This window comes from Xyrauchen texanus, chromosome 3 (assembly GCF_025860055.1).
Source record: "Xyrauchen texanus isolate HMW12.3.18 chromosome 3, RBS_HiC_50CHRs, whole genome shotgun sequence".
Classification (NCBI taxonomy): Eukaryota; Metazoa; Chordata; class Actinopteri; order Cypriniformes; family Catostomidae; genus Xyrauchen; species Xyrauchen texanus.
Genome location: NC_068278.1, coordinates 17,215,007 through 17,237,844, shown reverse-complemented (window position 1 = coordinate 17,237,844; position 22,838 = coordinate 17,215,007). Strand labels below are relative to the sequence as shown.

General features: G+C 39.8%; 2 protein-coding genes across 6 annotated transcripts in view; one reads left to right on the top strand and one right to left on the bottom strand.

The window, feature by feature from the left end:
* Nucleotides 1–7,983, bottom strand: part of dnm1b (dynamin 1b) — a 74,745-nt gene extending 66,762 nt beyond the window's left edge. For all 3 annotated transcript variants that reach the window (XM_052106125.1, XM_052106120.1, XM_052106133.1), the window contains exon 1: nucleotides 7,612–7,983. In XM_052106125.1, coding sequence (XP_051962085.1) covers nucleotides 7,612–7,772 — 161 coding nt within the window. In that variant the 5' untranslated portion in view covers nucleotides 7,773–7,983. The remainder of the gene's footprint in view (nucleotides 1–7,611) is intronic.
* Nucleotides 7,000–21,453, top strand: ciz1b (cdkn1a interacting zinc finger protein 1b). Of its 3 annotated transcripts, none has more exons than XM_052106164.1 (16): nucleotides 7,000–7,370; nucleotides 10,904–11,045; nucleotides 11,886–11,980; nucleotides 12,091–12,254; nucleotides 12,371–12,425; nucleotides 14,433–14,472; nucleotides 14,585–14,673; nucleotides 14,800–14,861; nucleotides 15,050–15,229; nucleotides 16,731–16,855; nucleotides 17,139–17,232; nucleotides 17,370–17,483; nucleotides 18,550–18,675; nucleotides 18,766–18,835; nucleotides 18,928–19,049; nucleotides 19,620–21,453. In XM_052106164.1, the coding sequence occupies exons 4-16, from the start codon at nucleotides 12,201–12,203 to the stop codon at nucleotides 20,181–20,183; spliced, it is 1,695 nt and encodes a 564-aa protein (XP_051962124.1). In that variant the 5' UTR covers nucleotides 7,000–7,370; nucleotides 10,904–11,045; nucleotides 11,886–11,980; nucleotides 12,091–12,200; the 3' UTR covers nucleotides 20,184–21,453. The 3 variants fall into 3 exon arrangements, with proteins under 3 accessions (XP_051962124.1, XP_051962105.1, XP_051962115.1); XM_052106145.1 differs by lacking the exons at nucleotides 7,000–7,370; nucleotides 10,904–11,045 and adding exons at nucleotides 9,275–9,329; nucleotides 9,835–10,036; XM_052106155.1 differs by lacking the exon at nucleotides 7,000–7,370 and adding an exon at nucleotides 9,908–10,036.
* Nucleotides 21,454–22,838: the final 1,385 nt, after the last annotated feature.

Below are 22,838 nucleotides of genomic sequence, written 5' to 3'. Positions count from 1 at the left end.
AAAGCTGAAAACAGTATTTTATTGTCAGGAATTTTCTTGTAAAATCCTGACAATTTGTACAGTGCACACCATTTCATGACAAACAACTGTCAAGGCACACCCTTGGCATCCATCCTTTTAACAGCTGTAAGCATTGAACTGCCAGTCAATGGAGCTGTTTGTGACTGACAAGCTTGACAGACACTTTAGTTTCCACAGAGCTCACAGTATAGCATGACCAATAACACTGTGTGAACTGTGAAACCCTTGCTAAATAACAATGACGGTCTGATGAGAGCACAACCGCATCACAACCTTACTGTTGAGACTTAATACCAACCTCACTCTGATGTGGATGTTTGTGTGTTTTAGAGGGCTAAAACTGCAGCATACTGTACAAAGCTTACAGTGTTCAGAGCTTATTGAAGGAAAACTGCTCTCCATATGAGCGATGTGTTTCTGATATGTATTACAAATGCAAACACAAATGCAAACAGTCTCCAAGTCTGACCAGTTGGCATGTGCCCAAAATCACTCTAAGCCCATCAAACCTGTCCAGCTAAGACCAGCATGCCACCTTAAACTGGTTTAAGCATTTTTTATTTATTTTATTATTAAATTTTTTGGAAGAAGAAGAAGGGATTATATCTTCTAAAGGCAGCTGTGGAGCGGAGGGGGGCGGGGCCAGGTCGGAATATCGCGCGCACGGTCCCCAATCGGCCTGATGAGGCGCGCGAGGGATAAAGGCGGCCGGTGACGATGGTTCGAGAGAGAGAATTACGGGCATGTCCGTCATGTGTGTGTGTTTTTGTTTGTGCTTTTGGTTTGAGTTTAATTAAATTATCATTTATATTGACAAGCCGGTTCTCGCCTCCTCCTTGCCCATCTTAACTGTGTTACATTGGTGCCAAAACCCGGGAAGGAGGAGGGATACCCGTTGCAGAGTCCTCGACACTGCCGTCCACCCAGGGGAGCGCCGCTGCCATCTGTCGGGTGACGGTGTAGCCCGACCGCCCGGATGCATGGAACGGCCGCCGTCCGCGGGGCAAGTGGGGACTGGATACCCCGACCGCCTGGAGCGAGGGAGCCGCTGCCGGGGGCGGAGGAGTGCCCTGCCGTCCCCAGAGATCGCGGAGGGGTCGAGGGAGACCGCCATCTGCGAGGGGAGGAGGGAAGAAACTCCCAGACCACCCGGAGCGGTAGGGCCGCTGCCAGGGGTGGAGGAGTGTCCCCATTTGCTGCCAGAAAAGCGGAGGGTCGTTCTGCCAGCTGGGGGTCGATGGTTTGACTCCGGTTCGCCCGGGGTCGGAGCGGCTGTCGTCCGCCTGAGTGTGGAGGAGTGTTCGAGGACCACGCGACGGTACATCAGAGAACCGGTGAGTTAGCTTTTTCTCTCTCTCCTCTCTTTCTCTTTCGCACCGTGTTGGCCTTTTCCCTCGCCTATTTTGTTTTCTTTGTTGTTGTTGTCTTCCCTTCCTGAATCCAGAAATTGTGGATAAAAAAATTATAGTATGCAAACAGCGCTGCATTGTAAGTACTGCAATTTATTGGGCTCTAACATGTAATTTTGTGGCCCTCTTGGCCCATCATCTAATGTTAAATAAAACAAGAGATCTCAACCTCCCCAAATGGATGTTTTGAAGAACTGTCCATGGTCCTTAAAACAAATAGGGTTCATCTGGATGTGAGCCAGATGCAAGATAATGACGTTGTTATGAGTCAGGATAGCAATTAGTTCAAGAAAAGGTTGAAGGCAAAAATAGTTTATAAAACTGACAAAGATATGTCCAATTAGCCTGTACAAAATGAAACCAGTGACGTGATGAAGAGTAGCTTATCACCAGCCTTCCTCAATAGGACTCTTCCTTGAACTTAAAAGCACACACTTGGGAATCTGGCATGGGGTAATAGTGGACCTGAGTAACAGGGGCCCTCACTGGAACCGAAATCAGACGTTCAAATGAGAAAAGAGCAAATAAAAATGAGAGGTAGCAGACAATTTATGAGTTTCTTAAAGAAGAATAGTCATTCATACATGTCAATGTAGCTACTTAACTAGATATTAATTCATAGGCGGAAATCGTGGGAGTCGGGGGTCAGGACTCCCCATCTGAGGGTTGTCCCCCCCCCTAAAATATCATTAAAATATGTGTATTGTAAATAATATAATGATATATTCTTAAAATAATTGTTTAAGAAATAAAATAATACAAATGCAAACGGGGCAACAACAAAAAAAACCCTTGGTGTCCCCTTCAAAAATTGCTCTTGAGAATTGTTATGTTTATTGTCCCCCACAACATTTTGATGAAATTTTCGCCCCTGATTAATGTTAACAAGGTCCAACATTAACACTCGACACACACCAAATCTGAAAGCAACACTATGCCTTTGGCAAGTAAATAAAACAGCTATATACTGTACACAGCTACTGTATATATCAAATGCTTTGAATTTACATGATTTAATCATGTACATCCATTCCACGTGAATCAACTAGGTTGCATTAACATATTTTTTCCTCTCTGTTTAGCTCATTAATTCTTTGTTAAAAACATATTTTTTCACATAATTTCAACATAATGTAATGAAGTAATTTGTAAATGACCAATTTAAGTAGCATCAAAGTGATTTCGTATCCCTAACATGATTAATTTATTTTGTGTCACATTACTGATTATTTCTGCGATGGACTGGCGACCTGTCCAGGGTGTCCCCCGCCTTTCGCCCAATGTTAGCTGGGATAGGCTCCAGCCCCCCGCGACCCTGTACACAGGATAAGCGGTTGACGATGGATGGATGGATGGATGGATTACTGATTATTTGTTATAAAGTTGTGCTAGCTATATAACTTCTAGCTAGCAAAAGAAAACATTAACATGCTTAATTCTAAGCTACTTGAGTAAAGCAACATACAGCATGGTGTTTGTGTACCTGTCCTCAACCTTAATAAAAGCTCCACTCTTCACCACGATGGTTCACTGAAAATAAATCCATAATTTTAACAGTAAAAGTGCTACAATAAAAAATAAAGTTAATTGGTTAACAGATAGTTTCCTTAACATATAGGGTAAAATATTATACATTTAACAAGACAATAGACAATAGATTTATGGTAAAATTCAGTAATAGATTGTTCTGTGTTACATTTTATGTAGTTTGGATGTTTATTGCATTATTTTAGTGTAAAATGTGTTACCCTGAAGGTATTTCATGCTTGTGTGAGTAACTGTTACGTTCCTGTGTTGTCTGCCCTTTGTTCTCGGTTTCACTATCACATTTATTTCACGTTTCCTTGTTGTCCACTCCGTATTTTCCATCTCACCCGTCACCGATCCCGGTCCATGTCATGGTTTCCCTGTTGTCCGCCCTGAGTCTCACTGTCCGCGTGTTAAACTACACTTCCCACAATTCCCGGCCTCCCCCACTGCCTGCACTCATCATTGTTTTCACCTGTGTCTCGTTCAGTCTCCACTTTGTCTGTGTATTTAAACCCTGTCTGTTTGTTCACTCTCTGTTGGTCGTTGTTTGGTAATGTTTCGTTTCTTGCATGTTGTCAAGCCTGGTCCATGTTCCCTACCCGAGTTCAGAGTTTGTTTCATCGTGTTTATATCTGTTTCGTTGTGCATCAGTTTCCTGTTTTCCCCTCGTGGACTTTTCTTTGTGTTTACCTTTTGTTTCTTATTTGTTTATCTTAAATAAAATACCGCGTTTGGATCCGCACCTCTGTCTGTCTTGTCCTGGTTTCACACCCAGCATAACAGAACGACCGACCAACAAAATGGATCCAGCGGTCCAACAGGCCAACTTTCGGCTGATGTGTTTACAACAAGGGGACCGACCGGCGGTGAGCCACATTGGCGACTTCCTCAAGCTGGCTAGCGTATCTGACTTCCCGGACTCTGCCCTTGTGGTCTACTTCAGGGGCAACCTAAACGCCTCATTGAGGGAGCGGTTGCCACCAGCAATGCACGAGTGGACTCTATGCAGCTTCGTGGAGATGACGTTGCGTGTCTGCGGCTGGCCGATAACCGTGGGCGTCGCTGAGGAGGATCCTACCTCGCCTCCCTCAGTGGTGACTCTCCAGTCACCCATGGCGCTTCCTGTCACGCCAGTTACACCTGTCAACGAGGTCACCCTCACGCCAGTCGCCTTCCATGAGCCAGCGCGGCCCACTTCGTCTGCCCGGAGGAGGGAGAGAAGACGAGCTTCCACCTTCCGGCCCACGCCTGCCCCGGTCTACGAGCCTGAGCCCTCGTCAGCCACAGTCAGCAAGCCTGAGTCCTTGTCAGCCATGGTCACCCAGCCAGAGCCACTATTCCCTGATGTCAGTGAGCCAGCACCTGTCGCCTCAGCCATCAGGGAACCAGCGCGTGTCGCCTCCGCCAGCAGTGAGCCAGCGCCTGTAGCCTCGACCGTCCCCGAGCCAGCGCCTGTAGCCTCGACCGTCCCCGAGCCGGCGCCTGTAGCCTCGACCGTCCCCAAGCCGGCGCCTGTAGCCTCGACCGTCCCCGAGCCGGCGCCTGTAGCCTCGACCGTCCCCGAGCCGGCGCCAGCAGCCATGACCGTCCGAGAGCCAGCGCCAGCAGCCATGACCGTCTGAGAGCCAATGCCTCCCGAGCTTTCCAGAGCTCCGCCTCCCGAGCTCCCCAGAGCTCCGCCTCCCGAGCTCCCCAGAGCTCCGCCTTCCGAGACTCCCGAGCTTTCCAGAGCTCCGCCTCCCGAGCTCCCCAGAGCTCCGCCTCCCGAGCTCCCCAGAGCTCCGCCTTCCGAGCTCCCCAGAGCTCCGCCTTCCGAGCTCCCTAGAGCTCCGCCTTCCGAGCCTCCCGAGCTTTCCAGAGCTCCGCCTTCCGAGCTTTCCAGAGCTCCGCCTCCCGAGCTTTCCAGAGCTCCACCTCTCAAGTCTCTCGAGCCTCCCAGGGCTCCGCCTCTCCGGCCTCTCGAGCCTCCCAGGGCTCCGCCTCTCGAGCCCCTCGAGCCTTCCAGGGCTCCGCCCCCCGAGCCTCCTACGGCTTCGTCTCCCGAGTCTCCTACGGCTCTGTTCTCAGAGACCCCAGAGCCTTCTAGGGCTCCGCCTCTGAAACCTCCTACGGCGCCACCTCCCTCGCCTCCTATGGCTCCGCCTCTCGAGCCTCCAGAGCCTCCTACGGCCCCGCCTCCAGAACCTCCTACGGCTCCGCCTCCCGAGCCTCCTTCGGCTCAGCCTCCTGCGGCTCTTCTCTATTTTTACATGCATAATTCATTTAGGCATTTGTTTTTACTAATTGTTTTGCTTGATATATATATATTGGGTAGCAGCGGCATACCATGTACATTTGCTTATCTACGGTATTGAGAAAAAAATGCAACATGACGGAGATTCTCACATGCGCATCTCCTTTCCTTCTCCACTGTCTGTCAGACTTGTCAACTTGCGCCACACACACATGCAGCAGATGTCAGAGAGAAGCGAGGCTAAGGGGTCTGACATGAGTGTGTGTGTGTGTGTGTGTGTGTGTGTGTGTGTGTGTGTGAGTTAAAGCAGTGTTTCTCATCTGGTCTATTCGGACTGGGTCGCGGACAGAAGGGAAATAACAATGCTATGGTAACTTCTCCCATTGAAGATATTACAGCGGCTGCTAAAGTGATCGACTATTTTGGACTGCCGAGGTAGATTTAATGATAATCTCATAAACAGCTAAAGACTTCTCATCTGCACTTTCGCGAGTGTAACGAGCTCACGCTAATGATCTGTTCTTCTCTCTGTGCGCGCGTTCCACAACTGGGCTTCCCTCGATATTACGGAGATTGTCAAGTCGAACCTCTCAAACAGTAGCAGCCCTGACATGCCAAACAGCACTGGGGAGGAAAAGAGCAACACTGCTATGCGCCACAAAATAAATAAATACAAAATTACACACCATCACCTTTACTCAGGATTTTACAAGAGTAAAAGTAACTGTTATATTTTGACAAAATGTTATAATTTCATATTAAATTATCTAAAAGGTAGAATCTATTAGACCTCATTTTAATTCAACAGTGGCAGTTTTAGTTAAAGTTTCAAGATGTGTTTCAGCTAGTGTTTATTTTTCATAAATACTATAATTTATTATTATTATTATTATTAAAGACTAGCACACTGACTTAACCATGGTAATGAGGAGCCTTTCCTGTGAATAAATGTGTGTAAATATGTAATATTAGGTAACAAACTGGATAATAATTGGCTCATATAAGTAAATATGCTCTTCAATTTTTAAAAGGGGGAGAGAAAACTTCCTCTAGATTTTGTTTTTGACATCAACAAAAATTATGACACTTGATGCATGTCCTTGTACTGGAAATCCATGAACAAAACTAGGCAACATAAAAGGAAATCCAACCCAGAATACATTAAATACAGTTTATGTTTAATCTATGGCAGGTCGACACTTGATTTCCAATGTAAAATCTGTCCTGAACAAAACCAGTTGAGAAGCACTGAGTTAAAGGTACAGACAGGAGCAGTCTGACCTCACTGTCGTGCACCTACAGTATATGTTAACCGTTAATAATCATCGGACATTACATTAAAAGCTCACACAGCTGATGCCATTTTTCATTTAGTAGTTCATTTAACATGTATCTGTTATTCTTGCTTATTTTTTCTATTTATTTTATTTTCAAAAGGGAGACTTTTTGTACACATACTTCAATAAAATAAATAGTTTCAAGTTTCAATTATAATAAAGTGTTTGCTCAAAAATAAATAGATAAATAAAATAACCCTTCTGTTTTCACTGATAATACTAATTGTGTAATACCGTATACCGTGATACCGTGAAACCGTGATATTTTCTGAGACGGTTATCATACCGTGAAAATCTCATACCGTTGCAACCCTAATATATATATATATATATATATAATAGCACAGTTAAATGTCTATCTAAAAACACTTTAATGTGCCCCACCACGAACCCAAATTGTTTAGGGGGTCCTAAAATAATTGCCACTAAATTGGAAAAACGAATGTCAAGAAAGACGATAGAAACACCCGATATGAAGAGCCGGTGAACATTAAACCCAATTGATTTAAATCCGCGTTTTCAGTAACGTCTGCTTGCATTTATATCTTCTGTGTATGGCTAATAACAGTGGAATGATATAATAATAACGGATCTCTAGATTCTTCTATTATTGTGCATAACGGGTCCTTTTCTTCCAGTCACTGAAAGCTATAGTGCACCACACGCGCCTCTGATGCCCAAAATGCGCTCTAGTTTAGCAGCTCGCTTGGTTTTGATACACAAAAACCAGAGGACACACGTCAGCCATCAGCATCATTTTCTGACACTCTTCCCCATTGGGGGATGCTAAATGCGGGTGATGTACACGTCGAGAGACTGGTAAAGAGGTTTATAGTGTCGGTGAGTATATCACAAAATCGCCTGATTTATAAGCGCAACCTGTCTGAAAACAGGACAGTATGAATGATCACGCTCATCATTGTTATGAATAGATAGCTCGATGATATTATATAAATAAACATCGATACATTATTATGGTGCTTGTTTCTTGCAGTGCGATGTGTGATTTCCGAATAAGCTTGTGTCTCGATGCACGTAGAATATAACGTTGCACGTCAATTTGGCGTCGGATGTCACTTACTTCCCAACGAAGTTCTCTAATACCGAGCTTTTCCCCGCGCTCTGGCCGCCGACCACCGCGATCTGAGGAAGGTCCAGGTTGGCATTTTGTCCGATCGCAGAGAAGGCGTCCTGCAGCCTGTTCACCATAGGAATCAAGTCCTCCATTCCCCTATTGCCCATCTTTAGGGAAAATAATCTGCTGTAGTTCACAGTGTGGGGAAAAGACGAGGGAATCTACCCTAAATGGAGCCCCACAATATCTGAATGTTGTCCCTTGCAGCGTTTCCTTTAATTTTACAGGCAGCTTTGCAAATCAACATACGTCCTTCTCCCAACCCGCAGCTCTCTGCCTGCGTCCACTACAGCTACTGTTTGTGATCTGCGGGTTGGATGCGGCGATGAGGCGCCGACTGCAGTACCTTCTCGTGCCACTGGGGGCGCCACGATGGGGGCCTGTAGTGACATGACAGGGCGTTTATAAATAAAAATAACCAAATCATCTTAATTTCGTTTGGAACGACCATTCGAGAGGCTTTTCCTTCATATTTTGTACTAATTTATTTTTTTCTAATTTCAAGCATAAGTGCAAGGCCTTGTGTGCAAAAAAGCTAAACAAAACGAGTCATTAATAATAATATAATACTAGAATGCTTGTCCTCCCTTGATTTCATGTCACTGGTGTTGTCAGTGTTAAAAACTTGTATGTTCTTGAAAATACAAAAAAATGTCTGGAAGAGAACTTCGAAGGTCAAAGTTCATAGGAAGAGCTACTCAAATGTGCATACAGTGATTTCTCCGCCATGTTGAAAGAGTAATTAATTTACATTTAATTGTTTTTAAATATGTTTTTTTATTTGAAAAATTTTGATGTAAATTGTATGATTTATTGATTTTTGTCTAATCAGTGGTGTTTGTTTTGTGATGCCATATACACCATCTAATAAAATTAATCTTTTAACTTTATTATTATTATTGTTGTTATTGCCAGGGTATTAACAAATAAAAAAAACATACATGAGAAAAGTGTAAGTGAATAAAATATTACATATCAACACTAAAATAATAAATAAGGGCTTTATACTGAATTTACCTCTGTGAATATGAAATTTGGCAAACAGCAATAACATATTTTAAGAGAATGTATCACTGGTGTTACAAACCTTGCTTCATTTGTGAAACGAAATGTCACGATTAACTGAGAAAATTAAGATATATTTTTGTCAAATGATTGGATCGCTTCTAAAGACGGATTAAACCACTGGAGTCATATGGATTACATTTATGCTGACTTTATGTGCTTTTTTGAGCTTCAAATTTTTGGTCACCATTCACTTGCATTGTATGCACTTACAGAGCTGAGATTTTCAGCAGAGGAAAGAAAGTCATACACATCTGGGATGGCATGAGGGTGAGAAAATAATGAGAAAATTTTCAATTTTAGGTGGACTGTCCCTTTAAATACGGCGCTACTACGAATAAGGTACAACTGCATTGTGCTTGTCCAAACAGATGACTTCGACACGCTTAAAATATTACAAGCAGGTTAATTTATTGCACAAAAATGTGTTTTAATGTTGCGTTTTTAACTTTTACAATAATTTTATTATTTCTCCCAAGCAAGTGAGGGCGCACTAACGTGAGTTATTCCTAACTGAAATAGAAACTAATGTACTAGAAGAAGAGTCGGCTAGACGACCATACACACTAATGGAGGAAAGCTTGTTTTCATATCAAAAGGTGAGACGTTTCACACATGAGTGTATCTCTCATGCAGTTTCGTTTCAAGTGTAAAATAATTCAATCTTATGCTGTCGGATTTACCTTTTATTTGATTTCTATTTATAAAAATGTACCAAAAGGTGTACTAAAGGTACCCTGGTATTATTGCCATTGGTTTTTGCATATGGTAATACAATGGTATATAAATATTGTAATCCTTCATCATGGTAACTATCAAAGTAGTTTGACAGCAAACTGTTGCCCTCACTGCACTGTGGTTCTGCCACAGTACTTTTCTTTAAGTCACACATATAGCTAATCTACAGGACAAGACATGGTGTTGTGTGTGTGTGTGTGTGTGTGTGTGTGTGTGTGTGTGTGTGTGTGTGTGTGTTCGTGTTCTAAAATACGTTTATCTACCAATTGCCGTTATGAACTGGTTTGTGTTTATATAGCATGTCTAGGTGCTTATATCTTCTTATATTCCCTAAAATGTACATTTTTGCACATGGGAACATTGCAGTGTGCACATCTGCAGGAACAAGAATACTCAAAATCAAAGAGAAGCAGTTTAACCAGCAACACATGCAGAAGATGCCCGGAACAGCCCCATTGGAGCCTGGTGGACCAATAGCACCAGAAGCTTCACTCTTGTCGTCACCTGAATGTGATCCTCATCAGGCTCCTCAGCAGAGGCTTGACCTACATGTGTTTTCTGGAAGGCAGTAAGGAAGGACCTCTACTAATGCTTGCACACATTTATTGGTTGCATTTTGCAACTCTCTGTCTCTAGTAGACTTCTTTGGGGTCAGTCATTGACAAATCAGATAGGGCTGCACCGACTCAGCTTTTGTTTAGCTTGTTTGTTGTTTGTGACCTAAAATTAAGGTTTGTTAAGTATTTTTTTATTGCAAGTTTTTATTCTTTTCTTTTTTTTTCCCTGTGAGTATTTATTATATCCAGGCCAAAAAAAGTATTATCTGGAAAGCCATGTTTAGGTAATGAGATCTGAAGGATTATGATTGGGCTTATACAAATTCCATCCATCCGTCCATCTATAGACACTTGTCCTATGTAGGGTCACAGGTAGTGCTGGATCCTATCCCAGCTGTCTTGGGCCAAAGGCAGTGAAACATCCTGGACAGGTGGTCATTCCATCACAGGGCTAACACACACAGACATACATATTCACTCACCTACAGGCAATTTAGAGTTTCCATTTCACTTAAGCTGCATGTTTTTGGACTGTGGGGGAAACTGGAGTGCCCAGAGAAAACCCAGACAAACACTGGGAGAACATGCAAACTCCACACAGAAATGGTGAGCCGGTACTCGAACCGGGGACCTTCTTGCTGTGAGGCAATAGTGCTACCCACTGAGCCATCATTTCAATATATTGATCTTAAACCATTAGGACTGGGCATCGAAATCTTCATTTGAACGAACTCTATATTATTGATTCTTAAATCAGAAGATCGATCTTTTACTAAATGTGCAACTCTCTACAATGTGAGCAGAGTAAACTTGTTGCTGTGAAGCTGGTGAATGGGAGACCACAAATTTAACTTGTGCTTACCTGTTTGCTCCAACAGCAAAAGAAAAATCAACGATTACACATTCACAGTTTGCAGAAGAAGATAAAAATAGTGCTGGATAACATCAGTGAGAAGAGAGAAACGGGCAACATTTTCTGTCACTTCCTCAGCAGCTGTGTTAAAAGCCTCATCTCAGCTGGTAACTTATTTTTCTAAAATGTATTCCAGGGTAGGGTTGCATCCTATAGCAAAATTTGGGCTTCGGTACGATACCAGCCCTGGTACCTTGGTATCGATACTAAATTGATACTATAATCAACAAATAAAAAGCCTCAGATTGTTTATGAAATAACACAGAAAATGACAGTAAAAGAACTGCATTAAGTAAATCACCAACACATGATCGTTTAAAACTTAAATGTGCCCAAAATGATGAAAAAAAAAAATATAATTAGTAAAATGTATGTTTTCATAATGTACCTAGTTAGAAGGTCCCCTGTATAATGAACAGCATTAGCTGGGTGATCATTTCTTTCATATGTAAGAAAAATTGACAATATAACTAAAATATACATATATGAATTGATAGTAAATCAAAATCGGGATTATATCGTATCGAGAGCTTGCAAATCTGAATCGAATAGAAAAATCTATATCAGTACCCAGGCCTATAAACCATAAACCTTTTGTCATGAGAAATGTACATATTATATAATAGATTCATATATTTGAATGTGAGATATTAAAATGTTTTCAGGTATGGCACAGTATTTTGCTGTTCATAACAAAGCATGAACAAAATCAAAGTCAGCTGCACAGCAACAAACTTCTTTTATTTTGTCTGATTTGACTTTTACTGACCCTTTGTTTAATATAATTTCTGCAGCCCTTGAAAGATTGAATATGTTTGCCGGGGTTTATGTACAATGATGTAAGAAATTTCAGTGTCTTACAATTGTGCATCCATTGTTAAATGTATTTGTAATATACAGATAATTGCCTAAACAAATTATTCTCTTCCTCCAAACTCTGCCAACAGACTTCAAGCACCATGTCCTCCTCCTCTTCTCCCTACAATAAGACCATGCCAAAAGAGCCACCGATCCCCAAAACATCTCATACAACCAGTGCCAGGTTAAAGACACCCACCTCATCCTATATGCTGTTATTGGTATTAGATTTGACTTTTAAAAATAAATTTCTACTGTATTAATTGTTTGTATCTTGTTTCTGGATCATTATAGAAGTGCAATTCACTCATATTAAGCAAGTCCCAAGGGTGTTTCTAGAGAGAGGGGTCAGCCAATCTATTCTTGGACTGCCTCCCATAGGCAGTTCTGCAAGACACCTCACTATGAACTTTGTGCCTGGTCATTATCCTTATCCATGTGGATCACACATCAGTAGGGTAGTTGGCATTCCTCTTTACCATGCCCTTACACTAACAGGGGCATAGTCAGTCTTAAACTGAAACACTTAAGGTTAAAAGGTATGATGTTGCATTTCTCTGATTTTTCTTTTCAGGAGAGTTCTGTGCAGAGCCTAGACCGAAAGAGGGAGAATATGTTAAACATAGCAGGTAAAAGTGATGTAAAGATGAGAAAATCAAACACAGATTTAGACACGGGAAAGGGGGTGAGTACACATTAAATGCTTTAGGGCAGGAGTCAGGAAATTTTTTTCCATTAAGGAGACAATTTTAAAATTTTTGGTTGATACATGTTTTCGAAAGATCCATACTACAAATGAATAATTTACTATTTTACTAAGTTTTTCAATAAAATAAAATGTTTATATTGCCCATGGACTACTCAAAAACAAACAAATATGCAAATATTAATAGGTAACATGTTGCAATATGGAATTAAGTACACGTGTTTGTGCGGGTCTCCATAAAATTACTTAAGGAATAATTTTACTTCCGTTTTTGCTGGGCAATATATAAAAAATATTTTAATGATAATCGCATTAAAAATATTAATATCCGATTATATGGTCAATCCCCAAGTTCGGTGAATATTTTTGCTTTATTGATTTTGCTTTAAAAATGTAATTTACTGAAACACGAAAAACATGAACAAAAGACATTTCTAAATTCAAATTGCACTTTAAACAAATTGAAAAAGCAATGCAAATAACAAAGTGATAAAAAAATCTTCTATATAACCACCTCCCCAAATCCAAACATTTACCGGCTCCATTTGCCATCACGCAAGTACCAGTATGCGGCAACGGGTGCAAATTAAAAACTAAAGACAATAATAAATGTAAAGATTATTATAATAATCATCATAATAAATAAGCCTAAAAAATTGTGTTCCCAAAAAATGCTGCCAAATTTGTTTTCTTATCGAATGTGTTTTTATTCCGTTTAGGTCATATTTATTCTGCCTAAAGAAAAAAATAATTAGGTCAATTTTAGGTTCAAGGTGAATATGTCTTGTATTACCTTATGAATGAATCACTTATCTTTGTTTATTTAATACAAATATACCTGTATATATATATTACTGAACCTGTAGAGTTGTGTAAGAGTGAACTAAACTCACAGTACCTCACAAGATGATCTGAGATCATTTGTAGCATTCTCATAGACTACATTATTCTCCCAAACAGTTTTCAGTTGAATGAAACCGAGAAAAATGAGTGATTACTCTTTACATGCGCTTGTTTCACGAGACAGGTTCCCGTTGCATGCCTCTGAACAGTGAATCAGACATGAGCATTGACGGCTTTTCTTTTGTCTGTTCTTAAAAATATAACACATTTTGCTTATTCAAACAGCATTTCTTGTCACGTGTCACTCCAATACACCCTTTGCATGTAGATGAGCAATATTACTCCTGCATTTGGAGAGGAGCTCGCAAACTGGATTGAGTCTCATCGCATTTTGCGGGTTCTATATCACACCCTGGTTGCACATAAAAAATAACAAACATTCATAAAATCGCTCGTAGAAAATGCACTTAACAGCTATGATCAATAGTTACTGGGAAACAAGTCCCAGAACTCTATGAATGTTCATGTGTTGGAGAAGCACTTATATTGCACTCAGATCACATTTCGTCAAACGCCCATTTTTGTGTCTAATTTATTGTAATATATCACTCCGAGAAATTTCAGGTCACCTTCCACAGTAGCTGGTACATCAGCAAAATACTCGGCATGAAAAATCTGCATTTGTCGGGTGTTCATTTCAAACCTTATTCACCAGAAGTAGGCTGTAAAATTTGGGAGAAAGGAACTCAAAACAGTGTCATTGACTTTAAAACAACCGCACCCACACTGTCTGTTGGAAAAGTATCTCTAGCAAGTTTTAAACGATCATGTGTTGGTGAATGGTGAGAGACCCGGCAAGCCACTTGATTTTTAACAAAGAGCCACTTGTGGCTCACGAGTCATAGGTTCCCGACCCCTGCTTTAGGGAATGCTCCAACAGAGTATACTATGATCCAATTGTGAAATATGCTGTAAAATTTCATTTAAACCTGTAGGGAAGCATCCTCAATACATAAATAGTTTTTTCCTTCTTATGCATTGAATAAACTTGAAGTTACCAATACCCAAATTCATTCTTCAATCCTAGAACAAGGAGAACCCACTTTGACAAAGCAGAGAGGTCAGAGGTAATCTTGATCTTCAGACACTTATCTGCAGTTACACCGTTAATGCATGAAACGTCATTGCAGTTAGACTGGCATTAATGAAAATTTACTCTCTGTGTTTCTCATGAGGTAGACCAAATGAACTGGGGGAGGAGTCTCCAAATGGAAATCAATTACAGCAGCCACCAAAAGCAAACTCAGCAGAGATATCAGACCATGAAGGTATGCAGTCTCGTTATCCCAGTTACAGATGCATTGAGGAAATGTCACACCTTATGATTTAAGTACGGTGTTATATAACCTTGTGTTGCATTGTAACATTGAAAATATTCGTATTTCCTGATGCAGAGGAAGAAAGTGGCACTGCACAGTTTGAAGATGAGAGCATGTATCAGAACAGAGCAGCAGAGGTGCACTATCCCACCATCAATAATACATTTTTCCAGCTTTACTTTTGGGCATTGTAGATTATTCCAATACATTCCCAGTAATCCATAAATCTATAAAATGCAATTGATTTGCCACCTACTCTTGTTTTGAATAATAATTAGGCACTTTATAAGAGTATGTTGATATTTGTGAATGTTGTGTTGTTCAGGTTCAGGGTGTTGGTACCTCTCTTAAAGTGACCATCCAGCGCAGTAGTGAGAGTCGAGCCTTCAGCACTAAACCTGATGAGATGACAGCAGGTGCAGGCCATGATGGCGAAAGAGAGAAAAGCAAGCACACAGTCAAATTCACCTGCTACATTTGCAAAGTCACCTGTCCTGACCAGCAAGTAAGACATAACTGTACACTATTTAGGTTAGTAGTCAGTCCTAACCTCGTGCAACCCTGCGTACATGTGTGGACATTGTATTTTGGTTTCGCTATACGCAACACATAATTTAAATTCATTTAAACCGATTCTGAACTGATGTCAGTTCAGAAGACTCTGGGCATAAACTTTCGACTCACGAGTCATGTGACCAAACAACATGGCGCTGACCACAGTGGAGTATGTCTTTGGGAAAAATGCCCACATAACTACATCTGGTAATAAACCAAATTAAGTTTTTACATTGAAACCTGTTTGAGTCAAAAGATTAGAGTCTCTAGTTTCATCCGATATGCCATTTTTTAAATTGTAGCGATTTGTCGCAAAATGCCTTGATGCTACTCACAATGTTCATTAATGTGTACTTTAGTGCATTTGTTCCATAGAAATCCTCTATTTTCACATTGAGAATCAATGGGTTCATGCAAAAGTTGAAAAAAATGGCTTTCAGAGGCCTTACATTTAGTTAGGATGAAAATAAGTTGCATTTCGAACTGTTCTGAGACCAGTGCAGACAGACAGCACACTGGAGGTAAAGTCATTCAATAAATAGGAAGCAAGGGACCATCCTATATCTCTCTATGCTGCTAAGTTCATTCAATCCAAACTTCGTATTGAAAGTTCAGTTTCAGGCTGCAGATGATCTTTGGACCACTCAACATGTTTGGCAGACGTGGGACAATGGTAATCAGTGCTTTGATTCAGAATTTATAATGTATTTATTTTAACATGGTTGGCAGTGATTGGATGATGCTGGTCATTACTTTGAATCTAATGTAATGTCTGTAACGTCTCAAAAACTTGAATAATCAACACTCCTGAAAACATAATGAACAATTTGATAAAAAAAACTCTTACTTTCCATAGTTTGATATTATTTAAAATTTCACAACTTAGTCCTGCTGTCCACATATGTGGCCATACATTTTTAGGAAAACTATTACTAAACTATAAGTAAGCTGCTCTGTGCGTGCATGCGTGTCTCAATTTGTGGGGACCAAATGTCCCCATAAGGATAGTAAAACCCCAAAATGTTGACGTGGGGACAATTTGTCGGTCCCCATGAGGAAAACAGCTTATAAATTTCAAAATCCAGAAAGTTTTCTTTTAGGGTTAGGGGATGGAATATAAAGTTTGTACAGTATAAAAACCATTACCGGTATGTCTATGGAAAGTCCCCATAAAACATGGAAACCCAACGTTTGTGTATATGTTTGTGTGTGGTTTGTTTTTGCATGTTTATTAGGTGTTACTAGTTACAAATCAAAAAGAGAAATGGAAAATACACACAGCAGTCACGCTCGGGTCTCACGAGGTTAAAGTCATACAGTACACTTGTTGATAATGGATTCAGCAATAAGGGAGGATCTAATTTGACTTTCCCTGCAGTATATGTTAACCAATAATTAAAATAACAGCACATACTAAAGATTATGCCTAATGAAGTATCTGACATGTGCAGGGCTTCCAGGCACACATGATCAGTTTGGATCATCAGCAGCGTATGATAGAAATTCAGAATGCAAGTAACGCCTGCTTGGCCACACTGTCACCCCAAGCCCAGGAGCCTCTGCAAGGCACAAACAGGTAAGTGTTTTTTTAACTTTTTTTGGGCTGTAGTATCTGTAAAGAAAGACAGATGCTGGGGTGGACAGAGAGAGCGAGGGAATGAGGAACATGACACGGTTTGGATTGGAATCCATAAAAGGTGTAAGGAACAACCATAGAACAGGGTGTGTGTAATCATAATGCTTAAAGTGATTATTGGGTTTCATAGGTAGCCAAGCATTTTTTAGCAAAACAGACAGCATCAATTAATTAATATTAATTTCAATCATTTTACAACACTTCTGTTGTTGTTTTGTAACAGAGGCAGGAGGACGGGTCATCAACGCTGGTGTCCTACCTGCCAGTGTCATTTTTCTGGAGACCTTATTGAGCACAGACAAACAAAGAAACACAAGGTGACCTTCACAATAGCAACCAATATGCCACCCAGTCTCATCACTGAAGAAAGGGACATCCAGAGAGATAGGGAGTAGTGTTTGAATCATTGACTGTAGTCAAAGCTGTTAAAAATGCTGTCTTGTTTCCTCCACAGCTGGCAAAAGTCTCCTCTAGACCTTTCTGCACTCTGTGTGAGCGCTACTTTAGAACTCCTCGCAAGTTTGTGGAGCATATGAAGTCTCCTGAGCACAAGCAGAGGGTTGAGGAGGTTTGTGTTCACAGATTGTATGTATGTTTTATAGATATTTTAATTTAAAACGTAATAGTTTTAAACTAGGTTCCCAGGGGCATGGAAAACCTGGAAATATATTAATTTTACAATTGTGATTTCCAGGCATGGAAAAGTCATGGAATTGTATTTCTAGTTATGAAATAAAATTTCTAGTTATGCTCCGCTGTTAAAGGAATATTTCACTTAAAAAAAATGTTATTCTCTCATAATTTACTCACCCTCATGCTATCCCAGATGTTTATGACTTTCTTTCTTCTGCAGAAAACAAACAACAAGAATTTCTCAGCTCTTTAGGTCCTTACAATGCAAGTTCATGTTGACCAGAAATTTGAAGCTCCAAAAATCACATAAAGGCCACATAAAAGTAATCCATACGACCCAAGTGGTTTAATCCATATCTTCAGAAGTGATATAATATGTGTGAAACAGATACAACATTTTTTACCAGAAATCTCCACTTTCACTTCAAAATGTGAAAGGGTGTTAAAGTGAAGATTTATGGTAAAAAAAATTTTTTTAATATTGATCTTTCTCAACTACACCCACATTATATCGCTTCTGCAGATATGGATTAAACCACTGGAGTCATATGGATTACTTTGTGATTTTTAGAGCTTCAAAGTTCTGGTCACCATGAACTTTGAATTAGCATTGTATGGACCTACAGAGCAGAAGAATGAAAGTCATACACATCTGGAAAGGCATAAGGGTGAGTAAATGATGAGAGAATGGTTGAACTATATATTTTTTCTATATATAAAATGTATATATAAATTCAAATAATATTTGTAATCACTTTAAAATATTTCATTGACTAGATATCGCTCTTTGTGATTGCCTGTGTAGAATAAAACTTGCAAATATTTGAGACATTTTTACACTATAAAGTATAATTGCAAATCTGCCATCTAAATGTCTTTGTATAAATTATATCCTTATGTATTAATCACAAAGTACAGCAAAGGTTGTGTAAATTCATTGGTCACAAGGTGTGGGAACCTTGATTTGATGACAAGCATATTTCTTTCAATATTTGTTGCAGCTAAAAGACGAGGGTGACCCAGAGGTTATGGAGGAGCTCATAACAGTAGATGCTATCGGCTGCTTTGAAGGAGAGGATGATTATGAAGTGGACCGAAATGAAGATGATGTTCCAGTGTTTGAGAAGGTAAGTTGCTAGATTTCACATGACCCTTTATGCCCTCATGTTGCTTTAAAAGGAGCTGGTATTGAGTGTTTAATCAAATTTTGTGATTAGCATCCTCCTCATAGGGAGATTCTTGAAGAGGTGACTGATTATAAGGTGTATGATCCAAACACACAGTATGGTGAGTGCTCGGCTTAAACCAAATATCTAGATTTTAAAGAACCTATTGTGAGTCACATCACAGCTCTCTGACTCATGCATTCTGACCCTAAGGTACTAGTTTTGTGGTTCCTGTCGCTGGATTCCTCTGTAAGATATGTCATAAATTCTACCACTTTGAGTCGTCTGCACGGGAAACTCACTGCAGGTCTCTTATGCATTTCCAGAACTTACAGGTGAGGAAAATAATGGAATTAAGTCATTTGATGAGTAATAACTTTACAAGTCTTGCAGAGACAAAATGTAGACTATCTACATGAAGTCCGCTCTGCTTATTCCAGCCAAGAACTGGCCAAATAGTCAGAAAGGTGATGTCTGACCAACATGCAAACGACTAACTACAGTTTACTTTTTGCGTTGTAAAGGGTGGGCAAATCTAAAATTGATGATGCCACAGTTCAAATAATACAGAATAGACTGGATAAATATACAATACTGAAGGAATTATTTGAAAATGTCTGTGGACATTGTGGTCAGAATATTTTTATGTCCAAATTCTAAGTACTGATTATTTTTGGTGTCAAATCTGAAAACAAAGCAGAATATACAGTTCTACTCAAGTATATCCCATCTATTTCACACTTACTGCCTCAAACTGACAAATTAAAAACCTTTGCATAAAGCCAGCCAATCGGATAAGGTTTTATGATTTTGAGAAAGCTCTTGCCATTTTTGTGCAGTATAAAATTAGGATCTAGTTAGAACTGATCCGAAGTCAAATTATTAGATTTTTATTTCATTTTCAGAAGTACAACACCCTGAAGATGCAAAAGAAGCCACCTCAGGAGGAGTCTGAGAGTGATGCCTCATGTAGCAGCACCATGGGGAATCCTCAAGACCTGGAGGTCATTGCTAGCTGCTCCAATGAGACTGAGATTTCTGTCTGCAGCCAATCAGTTCTCAACAAATCACATAGCCGCCCTTCGAGAAAACGCTCAAACTCAAGAAAGCTTAAGCCATATAAAAGACGTCCCAAATCCAAGACTCCATGCTCAAAAACTGCTGCAGCTTCACAGAACCCAACTGTCGTCATGCAACACTTAATATGTACTCCAGACTTTGGCTCATGGTCTAGTAAAGAGTCACTCCACCGTAAAAGGAAGAGGCCTGATTCCGGTTTTCGGCTACAGTGCTCGGAATTTGAATCCAGTGTAAAATTAAAAAGCTCCTGTGACCCAAACTGTTGTTTAGAAAAGAAAGAAAATGGGAGCACAGCACCCACACACAGTATGTGTTATGCATCACAGCTGAACTCTGTGAAAAATGTTGTACAACCGATTCAATTTCCACAAACAATCAGCAAATACTGAAAACAAATTCCCCTAATGTTCAAAATTGTTCAGGCAACAGTAAAAGCCCTGTGAAAATTGTGAAATAATCCTGACAGAATGCAATACACCAGTCCAACAGTGTCACAAAATGCCTATTACTATTTTGTGATACTTACTAACGCTTTATAAAACTGTATTTTAACATGTTGATTATGAGTGTATTTTAAAAAACGAATGGTTAGCACAGATATCTGTACTTTCAGTACAACTGTATATGCATATCTGTAAAAGATTGCATATGAAGCAGATAACATTTTACGCCATTGCTCAAATGTTCAGCTATAGTAGACACCAGCCAAATTTTAACCTGGTCTCCTGTTCATGGTGTGGTGCTTCTGACACTGAAGCACCATAAAGTCTGGCATCTTGTCTATGAATTTAAATATTTGTGCATGTGTTTCAATGGTAAAAAACTGTTTGGTCATTTTGATTTTATGAATTTTTTGGAACATTAGACATTTTCTTAAGCACCTTGGTCAGCTTTGTTTAACATTTGTGGCAAAAGAACACAAAACTCTTCAGACTCGCTTCTTAAGAACACTCATTCTCACTTTCAGTAATATTCCACATCATCAATATCTGTCTCGTGTTTATAGTCAATTTGAATTTGATAATAATACCAATTGAAAAATCTTTTAAAATCTTTTTATGCATTTTATTGGAACACTTTACAATAAGGTTGTATTAGTTAATTCATTGTTAGTTAACCGCCCACAGTCCACAATTATTTAGGTCCTAGTTGATTGCGTGATTTTTAAATGAGTAATAGTACTTTAAAATCAATTCTAAATGTAACTGTAAGCCAGTGTAAAGACATGAGGACTGGAGTAATGTGCTCAGATTTTTTGGTTTGGTTGAGAATCTTGGCAGTAGCATTCTGAATGAGCTGCAGGTGTCTAATGGTCTTTTGGGAAGGCCGGTGAGTCCTTTTCAGTAGGCCACCCTACTGATGATGAATGCATGAACAAGTTTCTTTCTATGTCTTGGCTGGGTACAAATCATCTAATTTTCACAATATTTTTGAGATAGTAGGCTGATTTATTTATTGCTTTGATGTGACTACTGAAACTAAGGGCTGACTCCGAAATTACATCAAGATTCCTTACTTGATTTTTTGTCTTTAGACCCTCTGGAGTCAAGGTATGTGTCATCTTGGGAATTTTTATTTTGTTGCCAAATACAATGACCTCTGTCTTGTTTAACTGAAGGAAGTTTCGGCACATCCAACTTTTAATTAAACAATGCACAGGCACAGAGAATCTATGGGGCTTTAGTCATTTAGCAATAGGACCAGGTAAATCTGGGTGTGGTCTTCATAGCTATGGTACGCAATTTAGTTCCTTTTCATAATTTGGCCTACGGGTTGAACAGGAGTGGTGCAAGAATTGAGCCTTGTTGGGCTCCACAGGTCATGGATGTTCACTCAGATTCATAGTTCCCCATGTTCACATAGTAACCCCTCCCATCTAGATATGACATGAAAAAGCTGAGAACCATCCCAGAGACCCCTACCCAGTTTTAAAGTCCTAATCTCTAATTATATATTGTTCATAGTTAGTTCATCATACCTATTGTATTTAAGATATTTTATTATATAACAACTAGAAACTGGAATCAATGAATTGCAAACATAATACCATAGAAAACTCATATGGGTCAAATACTAGTACCCACTTATGCATTCTTTACATATTGAAGTAACTCATTTTAACAAATAAATCCTTGGGGCCTGGGTAGCTCAGCAAGTATTGACGCTGACGAATCCAGGGTGTGTTGAGTGACTCCAGCAAGGTCTCCTAAGCAACCAAATTGGCCCGGTTTCATGGTTGCAATTAGTGGTTCTCGCTCTCAATATGGTGCGTGGTAAATTGTGCATGGATTGTCTCGGAAGTGGAGGCAACTGAGACTTGTTCTCCACCACCCGGATTGAGGTGAGTAACTGTGCCACCACGAGGACCTACTAAGTAGTGGGAATTGGGCATTCCAGAAAGAAGTTATTATTATTATTATTATTATTATTATTATTATTATTATTATTATTAAAAAAAAGAAATTCAAAAAAGTTTTACCATTTTACTATTATTTATTAATATATATATAGATATATAGATATAGATATGTGTGTGTGTACACACTGGTGGTCAAAAGTTAGGACTAATGTACAGATTTTGTTCTTATGGAAAGGAATTGGTACTTTGTGGCGTTCATCCGATCACAATGTATAGTCAGGACATTAATAACATGAAAAATTACTATTACAATAGAACGTCTTAGATTACTTCAAAGAGTTCTCATAAAAATATCCTCCATGTGCAGCAATGACAGATTTGCAGATCCTTGGTATTCTAGCTGTCAGTTTGTCCAGATACTCTGGTGATATTTCACCCCACACTTCCTGAAGCACATGCCATAGATGTGACTGTCTTGACGGGCACTTCTCACGCACCTTACAATCTAGCTGATCCCACAAAAGCTCAATGGGGTTAAGATCCATAACACTTTTTTCCAATTATCTGTTGTCCAATCTCTGTATTTCTTTGCCTCTCTAACCTTTTCTTTTTGTTTTTCTGTTTCAAAAGTGTTTTTTTCTTTGCAATTTGTCCCATAAGACCTGTACCCCTGAGTCTTCTCTTT